At 51.1% G+C, this 13,573-nt stretch overlaps 1 protein-coding gene across 4 annotated transcripts; it reads right to left on the bottom strand.

The window, feature by feature from the left end:
• Positions 1 to 1,431: 1,431 nt before the first annotated feature.
• NSUN4 (NOP2/Sun RNA methyltransferase family member 4) lies at positions 1,432 to 12,700 on the bottom strand. Of its 4 annotated transcripts, none has more exons than XM_027838228.1 (6): positions 12,503 to 12,696; positions 8,231 to 8,607; positions 5,556 to 5,710; positions 4,179 to 4,330; positions 3,467 to 3,594; positions 1,432 to 2,129 (listed from the first exon to the last, which is right to left on the bottom strand). In XM_027838228.1, the coding sequence occupies exons 1-6, from the start codon at positions 12,599 to 12,601 to the stop codon at positions 1,853 to 1,855; spliced, it is 1,188 nt and encodes a 395-aa protein (XP_027694029.1). In that variant the 5' UTR covers positions 12,602 to 12,696; the 3' UTR covers positions 1,432 to 1,852. The 4 variants fall into 4 exon arrangements, with proteins under 4 accessions (XP_027694029.1, XP_027694030.1, XP_027694031.1 ...); XM_027838229.1 differs by having other exon boundaries at positions 3,467 to 3,591; positions 12,503 to 12,691; XM_027838230.1 differs by lacking the exon at positions 12,503 to 12,696 and adding an exon at positions 11,950 to 12,239.
• Positions 12,701 to 13,573: the final 873 nt, after the last annotated feature.

Raw genomic sequence — 13,573 nt, 5'->3', positions numbered from 1 at the left:
ATTCTTGGCCACCACAAAAAGAACTGCTATAAATATTTTTGTACATGTGGGTCTTTTCCCCCTTTTTTATGCTCTCTTTGGGATACAGCCCTCGAAGTGCTATTGCTGGGTCAAAGGGTATACACATTTTTATAGCTCTTTGGGCATAGTTCCAAATTGCTCTCCAGAATGGTTGGATAAGTTCACAACTCGGTCACCAACAATACACTAGTGTTTCAATTTTCCCACATTTTCTCCAACACTTATCATTTTCCTGTTTTGTTATGTTGGCCAATCTGATAAATGTGATGTGGTATCTCAGAGTTGTTTTAATTTGCATTTCTCTAATCAATAGTGATTTAGAACATTTTATAAATAGCTTTAATTTCTTCATCTGAAAACTACATATTCATATCCTTTGACCATTTATCAATTGCAGAATGACTTGTATTATTATAGATTTTACTCAATTCTCTATATTTTAGAAATGAGGCCTTTATCAGTGACACTGGCTGTAAAAATTATTTCTCAGCTTTTTGCTTCTCTTCTAATATTGGTTGCATTGGCTTTGTCTGTGCAAAACCTTTTTAATTTAATGTAATCAAAATTATCCACTTTGCATTTCATAATGTTCGCTGTTGTTTGCCTTAAATTCTTCCCTTGTCCATAGATCTGACAAGTAAACTATTCTTCACTCTCCTAATTTGCTTATAATTTCACCCTTTATGTCTAAATCGTGTACCCATTCTGACTATCTTGGTATATGGTGTAAGATGTTGGTCTATGCCTAGTTTCTGCCATACTGTTTTCCAGTTTTCCCAACAGTTTTTGTCAAATAAAGAGTTCTTATCCCAGAAGCAGAAGCCTTTGGGTTTCTCAAACAGTATATTACTATAGTAATTGACTACTGTGTCTTGCATACCTAACCTATTCCACTGATCCACCACTCTATTTCTTAGCCAGTACCGAGTAGTTTTAATGATTGCTGCTTTATGATAGTCTTAGATCTGGTACGGCTAAGCTACCTTCCCTTGCATTCCTTTTCATTAATTCCCTCCTATGTTTGTATTTTTTTTTTTTCTTTTTTTGGTGAGGCAATTGGGGTTAAGTGACTTGCCCAGAGTCACACAGCTAGCATTACGTCTGAGGCGAGATTTGAACTCAGGTCCTCCTGACTCCAAGGCCAGAGCTCTATCCACTGCACCACCTAGCTGCCCCACCTATGATGCCATGACAAGGATCCAGGCTAGGCTGAGGGAGGGAGGAGCAGCTAGAACCCAAGCTCCATCTACCTATGTCATAACAGGGCTAGGCTTCCTGGCTGGAGGAAAGTCTCCCCCTCCCCAAGTCTTTTGTAGAGCGGGCTCCTGTACTCCACATTGTTTGCCCAAGGAGTAGACTCTCAGCACCCACAGGCTGAAGTAGATGATGAAAAACTGAAGCCCCAAACCAGTCAATCAATATGCTTTTATTAAGTGCCTACAGTATGCCAGGCACTGTGATGGACTTCAGGGAAACAAAGGTTAAAACAGCTGCCCTGGCCTGAAGGTGCCTCCAGTCTACTAACACTTTGCAGGGGGCCAGGTCAGGTCAAGGAGCTAAGGCCACCTTCCAACCTACACCGGAAAGCTTCCTCTAGGCAGCCCCAGACCCTGCCAAAGCCTCCTGCCACTGCTCCTTCTGCCTGGGCAGAGGCCTCGCCCCTCCTCTGCTCTCATATCTACAGGGGGCACCGAAGCAAATCACACCCTGGGCCACAATAAGGGGTGAAGGGTGTGAGCTCTGCCATTTCCTGCCATCTCCCACCATCCTTCCCAGGTCCTCCCGGGGACTCGGAGTTCTGCTGGAGAAGGGGGCTCAGGACGCCAAGCTGCTAAGTTAGCCTGCGCAGCCTGCAGAAGTACATGGGTCCAAAGTTGGCCCAAAGGACAGGGAGAACCAGCTCCCCCACGCGGCACGACGGGAAGAAGGAGAAGGTGTCCTGGAAGAGATGCCGGAAGCAGCTCAGGTCTTCCACCTGGACATCAGTCTGGAACTGACTGGCCAGAATGTCGATGGCCCTGCCCACAACGTACTCGTTCTGCAGGTGGGAGAGGGTGCAGGTAGAATAGACAGCCACCCCACTGGGCTTGGTGGCAAGGAGGCCAGCCCTGAAACAAAGGAAGAAAGGAAGAAAAGAAGGATGAAGGGCCGGTCCTGGCAGGGAGCGCCTCCTCCCCCAGGAAGTTCTCCTAGATTAATTCAGGATCAGAGGACAGCTTCCCTCCCTGTGGCATCCCTAGTCTCTCCCAGACCCTGGCCAGGGTGGAGAGAGTTCACCAAGTGGCTGAATGTTTCTGTTCCTTCTCCATGCATCGGCTCAATCCTTTAGGGGCAGGGCTTGTCAGGCGTGGAGCCCCATGCACAGCTGAGGCCTGCTCCCTCCTCACATCCAATAAGCTGCAAAGTCCTGGGACTCACCTAGGCCATTCCCACCTGCACCCATCACACACTTCTTGCCTAGCTTGGTTCCTGTCACCTCTTCCCTGGACTCTACCTTATGCCATTCTAATCAGCCTCCCTAACCCCAGTTTCCTCCTACACTCTTTGTTGTTATTCAGACATGTCCAACTCTCCGTGACCCCACTTGGGATTTTCTTGGCAAAGATACTGGAATGGTTTGCCATTTCTTTCTGCAGCTCACTGACAGATGAGGAAACTGAGGCAAACAGGGTTGGTGACTTGCCCAGGGTCACTGAGCTAGTAAGTGTCTGAGGCCGGATTTGAATTCAGTGTTCCTGACTCTATCCACTGCGCCACCTCAATGCCCCCATAACTCTCTAGACCGCTGCCAAAGTAATCTTGCTAAGAAAGGCGTTAGTGATCACGTCACTCCCTGCTCAGAGTGTTCGGTGACTATCAGACAAAATCCTGGGCCCAGCAATCAAGGCTGCTGCAGTCTGGCTCCAACCCACCTTTCCAACCTGAAGTCACATTTGACCCATTCAGGGCAAACTCGGGGGACCTTATCCCCTTGTGCCCAAAGGGACGCCCGGGGGAATGTCCTTCCCAGGGAGAGCAAGGAGCAGTGGCTGCCCAATCCATCTCTTCCCCATTGCTAGGGACTTAGCTCCCACTGCACGGTCAGAGAAAGCAAGTTCACACGGGGCACAAAGTGGTTTGTGTCAGCCCTGGGCAGGCTGCTCTGTCTGCTACCCAGGAAGCCTTGAAGGCACAGCCGGGGCCCGAGCAGTGGGCATAGCCCACGCCCCAGACGTGGTCGCATCATTCCAATTTGTACAGCCTGTGTCCTCAGACCAGAACCGACGGCCATGCTGAACAGAATGACGGCTCCGACGAAGGCAGATGCAAATACAGGGGAGCACGTTGGGGACTCACTGCTCGCCCTTGTCAGGACATCTTCCCTGCTCCCCTCCCTCCCCTCCTTCCCCTCCCGTGCAGCCTCAGCACCAGCTCCCTGCAGGCCTCACGTCCCCGCCCCGCTTACACCAGGAGCTGCACCTGCAGCATGGGCAGCATCTGGCGCTCCGTCTTCCGCGAGCGCTTGAAGATGTTGTTGTCCTCCTCCAGGACAGAGTGCCGGTCAGTGGTGCAGGGCACGTCCACCAGCACCTGCTTCGGGGAAGAAAGGCCTCAGAGAGCATCGGGACCATCTGCCACCCCCACCTCTGATCCCCCGGCCAAAGGATGGGGACAACCACAAAAAGACACAGACAGGCAGCCCGGGGCTTAGCGATAGAGACCCTGGGCAAGTCACTTCACCTGCTTACAAAACGGGGACAATAACCGTAAGGCCCCTTAGGATTTCTTTTCTGCCCTTGCTCCTTCTCACAGGCACCAGTCAGTGTAGTATGGTCACACTACACACCCCCCCACCCCCCCCACACGACTATAAAGCAAAACACAACAGAACAAGCACTCAGTAAAGGGTCCCAGGAGAATGTGCAGTGGGCGTGCTGCTCTGTAACACGCTGGGGCTTGGCCTCGCTGGGTCCCAGGGTCAGAATGCACTGCCTGTCTGTAACAGGCAGGGGATGAGCCCAGAGGCTCCCAGCAGGTCTAGGGCTCTGCGCCCATTCTGACCGAGACTCCCCACATGGGGCAGAGGAAGCTGCTCTTCCTAGGCCCAGCTGTGCCCAGCTCACGTGTGGGCCCTGCGCTCACTAGATCCAGGCATCCTGGCACTGGGGGACACTCACCCGGTCATAGGTGCTGCTCTCCAGGTCTCCCCACTTCCTACCATCCTGGGAGGTGACTCGCACTTGGTTCCTGTCCCGGGGTACATAGCTGTGCAGAACTTGCTTCAGCCGCTGGGTTCGAGAGCCAGAGATGTCGTTAGCCGCCAGGTGGCCTGGGGGAAGGAGAGTGAACTGAAGACAGCCTGCTGAGAAGAAGCTAGCCAGGCAGGGCCTCACCAAGGAGAGGTCTGCTGGGCCCAGTCCCCAGATACAGACACCGCCATGATGGCCAAGCCAAGGACCCCCCAGGGGAAGCAGAAGGTCTGGATTCTGTCTGCTGGCTCAGCGAGCACAGGCAGGGGGTAGGAAGGTGGACGTTCATAGCCCGGCTCGGTCCCTTGCAAGTTACACGATGTGGAGCAAATGAACTCTCTGAACCTGTGTTCTCATCTGTTAAATGGGGTCAGCAAAGTCCTGGGCACTCTGCAAAACACAAGGGAAGGACAGTCCTGGTCCTGGAGGGGCTTCCTGATCTCAGCTCAATGTATCTCAGGGAAGGGGGTCTTTGCTTTTCCTCCCCCCTCCCTGCAAAGTGACACTAGGAGGTTTCCAGAACCCTCCAGCTCCTGCCTTTGTGTGATGGTATCTCCCCCCAAGAAGGCTCTGCTAGGTAGACAGAAATGCCTCCCAACAGCCAGCCGAAGGGCGTCCCCTCCATCCCCGCACTCTGGGGCCAGGCAGAAGGAGCTCACCCTCCTCTCTCGTGATCCCAAGGTGCCTCTACCCTAGTTCCCACAAACACTCATCATAGGGCCTTCCCCTAGGCTGCCCAGACCTGCACCCAGGCCTCCAGGTGTGGTCAGACCAAGACCCCTGCCCCTGGCCCGTCTTGATCACACAGCGCTCATCCCCAGCAGACTGCCCGAGCGCTTCCTGCATGTGATCTCTGCGGATCTTTGTGACTGCCACTGTGCTTGTAATGTGATCATCACCACACAAAGAGGAGACAGGTTTTGTGGTGCCAGCTACAACTGTCAGGGCAGGATTTGCACTGGGCCTTCCCGACTCCACTCAGAGCTCTCTCTCCCACATCTCTGAAGCCCCAGGCAGCTGGTCTTCTTAACCCACTGCCCACAATGCGCCTTCTGAGTCTCCAGTGCTTCCCAGGGAAGAAATGCTCCCTGCTTTGGGGGACAGTCCCAAGGACCATCACTCACCAATCTTTCCCATCTTGGCTAGCCCAGAAAGAGAAAGGAGACATGGGGAGGGGAAACCATGGGGCATCACTGCTGGGGTAAGGAGGAAAGCCACCCACTCCCCACCCTCCCCAAGGTGACCCTGATGTTCCCAGGCAGGTGGGGAACAAAGAGCCCTTGACTGGTCTGCGTCTTTACTTACGGCAGTAGCCGGTCAGGAGCAGCGCCAGCGTCTTCCCACCAGGCCCAGCACACAGGTCAAGTACGGTGTCACCTGGCTGGACACCCAGAGCCAAGACAGGCAGCAAAGAGGATGCATCCATGAGGTAGTAGTCGAGGACACCCAGGCTGCTGACCCTAGAAGACAGAGCAACGGGGCTTCGGGAGTAGGAATGGGGGCGTGACGAGGCCAAGATCCACAGCCACCAGCTCTGCCCCCAGATATGGGCAGTGCCCTGAGACAGTGGGGCTTCCCATCCCAAAGGACCCAGAGGCAGATGAGTAATCTGTGAAGGGCAGAAAATTCCCCCTCCCTGAAGGTCTTCCAGCAGAGACCAGACAGCTACTTTGTAAAGGATTTCCATTCAGGGGCAGCTGGACACACCCTGGGGTCATTTGATACTTGTGGGTAATGTCCTCTGAGCCAGGACAAACAGCCATGCTTGGCTTCTGGAATTGGACACTTAAAGCCAGCAGGACACACCAACCCTGGGATTGCAGGCCTCCTTCCTGCTATGGGGGGCAGGAAGCCTACGTTCTCTCTCTGTGGTTACTTAATAAGTAACAGGACTAAGGAGATATCTCTGTCTGCATGCTGCTCTCGGGACCACCTGACCTGGGCCCCGGGACACTACCAAGAGGCTCAGGGACCTCAGGGTGGGCCACAAATGTCTCAATCTCAAATGACCTTGAAATGACATAGAGATAAAGGCCTGGCTGGGCTCATATCAGTTTCAAAGGCTACAGGGGCCTGGCTGATCCTCGGCTATGGCTTTCCACAGAAAGAATGGAAGGTCACAGCTTCCATGGATCAGTAACCAGATGCCTTCTCACCCTGGAAGACTTCTTCCCATAGCCTCCCAATATCCTTTGTGGAGGAAACACCCAAAGAGCAGCTGTGTCCTTGTGTCCTTCTTCCTCTTCCCCAGAGGGGAGACCAAGGCAGCTGCCCTTAGGCAGAGTCCCTAGCCCTAGGAGCTCCCAGAGTAATGGGGAGATGCCCTCTGGAGAAAGTTTCAGCTGCACATCAAACAGAAACATTCCCTGGTCCTGAGGGTGCAGCAGCCAAGCAGAATGGTCAGGGCTCTTCTTTCAGTCATTTCCACAGAGCCAAGACTGCATTCTATTCTGGGTCTTCAGTATCTGTAGCTGCAGCCCCTGCAGGAGCGGCCCCCAGGCTGTATCTGTTCAGAGACTGCTTCCCAGGACGGTGGAGGGCCCTGGGCTGGAAGCCTGGCTCCTCCCCTGGCTCTTGAGTCTTGAGCTGTTCCCACTGGGGTCAAGGTGGTAGTGGAGGCAGTGGCCTGACCTGCCTGGCCCTACGCCGCCTCGTGTCTCTCCCGAGGATGCTGCTGATTCAGCCAGGCTGCCTTGTGAGGGTGGCATTTGTCTGGCAATTGGTGGGGATGGCTGACCCCTTCTTCATAGGACTTACTTCCCCAGGAGTGTGGTTGGGAGATGCTGCTATACCCCAGGCTCTTGTTTCCATCTGACTATTGGTGGCAGCTGGTCAGCAGTTGTTGCTGGTGGTGATGAGAAGGTGGCTCCCTTCTTTCTCTAGACTGATTTTTCCCCTCCAAAGCAGGCGGCAGGGGGCCTGGGCTGGAAACAACTCTGGTAGTCTGAGGTCTTCAGTAGTCTGGGGGGCACTGCTATTCCCAACGCTCTTGACTTCAGTGTCCTAGGCTGTCCTCATCACAGTCCGATGGGAATGGTGATTAAGGTGGTGGTGGTGCCTTCGCTGCCTGGCTGGGGCTGCCTCCTGTCTCTTGCTCAGGGGGTCCGCTGCTTCAGCCAAGCTGGTGGTCCGTGAAAGCCTGGCTGTCCCCATCACACTTGCAGGTCATGCTTTTAAGGCTGAGAGATGAGAATGGTGCTTGGAAGCCTGGCAGCTCAGCTATGATGGGTTACACTTGGAATCCTGGAGCATCTTCAGGGAGCCCCACTGGATCCTCAGACGTGTAACCTGAGTGCACCGCAAACAGGACCAGTGGTTGGGTTGCAGAAACTTCGAGAAGGCAGGGGAGGAGAAGCCCTTGAGCTAACAACATGGGGAGCAGGGTTCCAGATCTGGCCTCCCAAAGGAGCTCAGGGCAGGGGTGAGAACAAGGGATTACTGGGCGTCAGGGGCCCTGGACCTGACTACCAGCTCTGCCGCTTAACACCTGTGGGGCCTTAAGCAAGTCATTCCCCAGCTGGTTTCTAACCAAACAAAATGAGAGGGCCTGAACGTGATGAAGGCTGACGTCTCTTTCAGCTCTGAGTCTTATGCCCCCAACTGTCCTCTCTCTCTCTCTCTCTCTCCCCCTCTCTCTCTCTATTTCTTTGGCACTAGCACCAGCCACGTTTTTTGTTTTCGGCATTTTTCCCTCTTTCAGAAACCTTAGGAATTAACCTATCAGTTCCCCAGCCACATGCCCTCCTTTGAGCCCTGATGCTGCTCCCATAAAACCAGCATGGGTCTGGCGCCATTTTCCCTTCATGACAGCACATGGGGGATGGGTTTTAGAGGCCTCAAGGCCTCTCTCAGCTTGTTTCCTGAACTGGAAAATGGGGAAAAGGATACATCCTCCCCCTTGAAAGGCTTTTAGGGGGCCCCAGTGCTAAAGCCTTCACCCCTGCCGTCCCCTGAACAGGGCACTTGACAATCCCACCTACCTGGATGGATGGAAGCGGCTGATGTCTCCTCTGGTAAATGTGTAACAGCGTAGGTTAGGGCTGCAGGGCCAGGGGGCTGCTGGTGGGGTATGTGTCTCCAGCTCTGTAGGAAGGACCGGAGCACTGGGTTCTTCAGGGAAGGCCTTCTGCTGCACCCTTCTCTGTGCCTCCATCACAAAATCTTTGGCCTTGAGCTGTTCTAACTCAGAGGTGGTTTTGTCCCAAGTGGAGAAGTTGTTGACCAGCGCCCCATACTTCTGCTCTGAGAGAAGGCTGACCCGGATGGAGGGCCACAGGTCTCCAAACTGGACCTTGTAGTTCATGTCAAAATTCTGCAGGGCCAGCCGGGTGGAGGAGAACTTTGGCTCTGTGGAGGCCTGCAAAGGTGAAAGAGGGTCCTCAGGCTCTCCCTGCAGGTCTCCCTGCCCAAGTTCACTGTACACTTTCAATACACATCAGTCACAGCTGTTGAATGTTTTTTTTTTATAAATTAAGAACAAATTTATTCTTAAGATATTCTTATTCTTTATTAAGAAGAATCAATTAGTAATCCATTAACAAGAATTCAATCAACTAACAAGGATTTATTAAATATTTTCTATGATGTGCAAAGGAGAGATAATATGTAAATAAATAGGTACATATGAGAAACACATGGAGTAAATGGAAGGAAACCTTAAGAAGGGTCTAGCAGCTAAGGGCAAAGAGAAGGACCAAGCTAGGCCTCTTGAAGAAAGTGGTATTTTAGCTGAATCTCTAAGAAAGTCAGGGCTTCTAATAATCAGAGGTGAGGAAGAAGAGCATTCCAGGCACTGAAGACAGACAGTTAAAAAGGCATAAAGGAATGAGAAGGATTATCCTGTGGGAGGAAAAAACATAGGCCAGTAATGAAGGAATATAGAATGTACAGAAGGAAGAGGAGTATAAGAAGAATAGAAAGGTGGGGAGAGCCAAGTTATAAAGAGCTTTAAATAACAAGGACTGCATATTTGATCACTGGAGTTTATGGGGTAGGAGAATGACATGGTCAGACCTATGCTTTAAGCAACTAACTTCAGCAGCTGTGTGGAAGATTGACGAGAATGAGGAGAGACTTGAAGCAGGGAGACCAATTGGAAGGCATTTGAAATAGGCCAAGAGTTTAGGTTATGGCTGTGTGAGTGCAGAGAGAGGGGGAGATGACAGAAACAGAGATAGATGTAGAGAGATAAGATGTTATAAATGCTGTGAAAAATCAAAGTAGAGGCAAAGACCCAGAGAGATGAAATGATAAAATCTCAGATCTGTAAAAGACCCTAAAGATCATCTAATCGAGTGGTATCAACCTCTAAATAAAAAAGCTCTGTGAGCCACATACCAACTTAGAAAATCACAAATTAACATCATCTATATTGTATTGCAGTTTTATTTACTTTATTAAACATTTTTCATTTGCATTTTAATCTTTTTCAGGCTATTCTGGTCTTGAATATGATACATCTGAGACACGCTACTTGATCAATGAGCAAATCTACTCTGTAACATCCCGACAGCTGGTGTGCCAAAGTTGACAGAGTACTGCACTGGGAGTCAGAAAAAGCTGGGATGAAATCCTGACTCAGACACTCCCTTTGGATCCTGGGCAAGTCATAAATTCTCTCTTTGTAATCTGTAAAATCTGGAGATTGGACTAGAGGATCTCAAATCTCCTTTTCAGCTTTAGATCTATGAGCCTATTATCTTTTGATTACTTTCATTAACAGAGATCATATTTTTCACAGGGCATTTCATTGCAATTGTTGGAAGATTAAATTGTTGGAAATAGTTCTCCAATCATAATTTCCATTCATTGCTGCTAGTTTTGTCTTGACAAACAAAACAGAATAAATCTAATTCCTCTTCCATATGGAAGCTTTTCAAATAGTTTCAATCATCATAGTATTTCGCTTTTCCATCCTAAATATCCCTAGTTCCTTCTAGTTCTACAACATATGTCTCTCTTTTCTTTTTTTTTAAATAAATTTATTTATTTTTAGTTTTCAACATTTACTTCCACAAGATTTTGAGTTCCAAATTTTCACCCCATCTCACCCCTCCCCCCACCCCAACATGGCATGCATTCTGAATACCCCTTCCCCTAGTCTGCCTTCCCTTCTATCTCTCCCCCCCTTCTCTTATCCCCTTCCCCTTCTATTTTCCTGTAGGGCAGGATAGATTTCTGTACCCCATTTCCTGTACTTACTTCCCAATTGCATGTGAAAACATTTTTTAAACATGTGTTTTTAAACCTTTGGGTTCCAAATTTTCTCCCTCCCTCCCTCCCCACCCACCTTCATTGAAAAGGCAAGCAACTCAATATAGACTATACATGTGCAGTTATGCAAAACACTTCCATAGTAGACATGCCATGAAAAACTAACTCTATTTCCCTTAATCTTATCCTGCCCCATTTATTCTATTCTTTCTTTTGACCCTGTCCCTCCTCAGAAGTATTTGTTTCTGATTATCTCCTTTCCCAATCTTCTCTCCTCTCTATCAGCCCCTACTCTCATGCCCTTTCCCCTCCTATTTTCCTGTAAGGTAAGACAGATTTCCATACCCAATTGGGTGTGTATTCAGCTGCTGAATTTTGCCTTTTGTGCTAAATCCTAATCAAATAAGTGATGCAATCTGAGAAATTTAAATTCAACCCAACATACATTTTTGTCTACTCTTAAAAAAGCATAAAGTCAGAAAAACCTGGGTCCAAGTGCTGACTTTGCGAACTTGAACAAACACCTCTTAGCGCCCTGGGCAACCCTCTAGGGCAGGAAGATTCAGAGAAGGTGCTACCCCACACAGTTGGAGTTTCCCCAATTCTAACAATGAAAACTTGTCCTGCTCCTACGCTTGGGTCTTTCTGCCCTACTTTGCAATGTGCCCAGCCCTCACCACGCCCCTGGGCTCCTATTCTCTCTCCCCATTTTTCTTTTGTGGAACCTTTTATGTCTTGTGTTCCCCTATTAGGATGTAGTCTCCTTGAGGGCAGGGACTAGTTAGCTAACTTCTAATTTTATCTCTAGCATTTAGCACAGTGCCTGGCACCCAGTTAAGTGCTTAATGACTTGACCTGAACCAGTCCGTGATCTCAAAGAGCTCACACAGACAAATAAAGCAAAACTGTCAAAGCCCCCCCCCTCCCCATTTCATTGTATTCACTTTGTAAGGAGGCTGGCTAACAATAATGGATGATGGGACTTGATCTATCTTCGTCAAGGGTGAAAACTCCCGAATCAAGAGCAGTACAGATCCTTTGGGGTGTCTTGTATTTACACGGCTGTGCATTTTTCGGGCAGTTAGGTGTTGCAGTGGCTAGATCAATGGGCCTGGAGTTCTGAGTTCAAATATGGGCCTCAAACACTTACTGGCTGTATGACCCTGGGCAAGTCACTTAACTGTTTGCCTCAGTTTCCTCATTCGTCAAATGAGCTGAAATAGCATACCACTCCAGTATCTTTGCCAAGGAAACTACAAATGGGGTCACAAAAGAGTCGGACACGACTGAAATGACCAGCCAACAAAGCATTTATTCTCAGTCAGTAAGCACTGATTGAGGGCCTACTGTGTGGCAGGCACTGTGCTAAGTGCTGGGGATATAAAAAAAGACAAAAAAAGTCCCTGCCCTCAAGCTCACCCTAACGGCAGAGACAAGTAAAGGAGAAAACAAGGTATAAATAAGTACAGGATAAACTGGAGATTACCAAGGGAAGGCACCAGCATTAAAGAAGGGTTTTGGCTGGGACGGAAGCCGGGAAGCGGGGATGAGGACGGGAGTTCTCCAGGCTTTGGGGCAGCCAGACAGAACGTCCGCAGTCAGATGGACCGCCTAGGAACCGCAGGGGAATCGGAAGGTTGGACTGCAGGGTCACGTGAGGATGCTACACGTGACCCCGGAGCCTGGGGGGAGGGTGGGTAGCCCTTTCCCCCGACTCTGGGACAGGCAGCTCACTCCTACCCCAAGCAGACGGCCCAGACCTGGCCTCCTCCAGGCCACACGAGCCTGTACCCCAACCCTCCTTCCCGCACGAGACCCAAGAAAGCCGCGAACCGTCAGCGCGTTCATCCCTGCAAGAGGGACAAAGAAGCCGAAAAAAGCACTTCGCGCGTAGGCCCAGGCGCATGCGCACACCACCCCATACAGGACACGGCGCAGGCGCATTTCCGGTCTAGGAACAGGCCCCGCCCCCACTCACACGCCCCTCATCACCCCCGACCCCCGGGCAGGGGTCGCTTCCGGTGGGGTCCGTCACTCACCCATTTTTTCTTGTGCCGCAGCCTCCGTGGGATCAGCCCAGGCCCGGGCCGCCTCAGCAGCCGGTGCGCCCCTGCCAAAACGCCCCAGGACGCCTCCATGTTGACCACGCGTGCGCTGTCTGTGCGTCCGTGGACGTCTGTTTCCGGCGAGGCGCGTTGGCCGCCGCGAAGGGTTCCGGCCTGGCTGGAGTCCGGGACGGAGAGCGAGGACTTTAGTCAAGATGGCGCCCGCTGCGCCAGAAGTCAGGGCTCCACGGGGCAGGACCTGGCCCCACGTGATGCTTAGATGGCGGGAGGGGTGTCTTCGGCGATGACGTCAGGACCACGGACAAAGGCGCGGCCTTGGGCAGGCTTCTTTGTCCTCCCCGCTCCCACTCGGCCCCCAGCCCCTTCCTTGGCGCTGGTCGCCATTCCCTCCCCTGGGATGCAGGGGCTGGCATCGACCCTCACTTTGCTCAGAGGAGCAAACTGAGATTCAGAAAGGCAGTGCCTAAAGCTCCTTGACCCTGGGCCACGCGCCCTCTTGTGTCTCTGCAGGGCCCCTGACCCACTATAAAGACTGCAAGCTTCCTGAGGGTAGGGACAGTGTGGCCGACCCTTAAATTGCTGGCCAAATTCAATTAAATCCCGTAGCAGTAGACAGAACATCGGGCCTGGGGCTGGAAGACCCGAGTTCAAATGCTGTGCCACCCTGGGCGTGTCACTTGCTGTTTTGCCTCAGTTTCCCAACCCCCAGGATTGTTATGAGCTTGTGAGACATTTGTAAAGGGTTTAGCACAGAGCCTGGCACATTGTAGGTGCCTTGTAAATGTTAAAAGAGATTATTTGTAAAGCATCTGGCACACAGTTGGTGATTAACACTTGTTTCCATCCTTCCCAGTGTTCTCCATGCAGGATGGCTCACTTCCTATCATGCTAAGGGTCCAATGACAGGTTAGCTAGTAAAGTCCGGGAGTGGCCTACTACATGCCACCGGTGCTGCGCACATTACAAATATCTCATTTGATCTTCACAACTCTACAAAGGTAGATGCTGTTGTTATCCCCGCTTTACAGATGAGGAAACCAAGGC

The sequence above is a fragment of the Vombatus ursinus genome, unplaced genomic scaffold, assembly GCF_900497805.2.
Source record: "Vombatus ursinus unplaced genomic scaffold, bare-nosed wombat genome assembly UNPS02014825.1, whole genome shotgun sequence".
Taxonomy (NCBI): domain Eukaryota; kingdom Metazoa; phylum Chordata; class Mammalia; order Diprotodontia; family Vombatidae; genus Vombatus; species Vombatus ursinus.
This window is presented reverse-complemented; position numbering and strand designations above follow the sequence as displayed.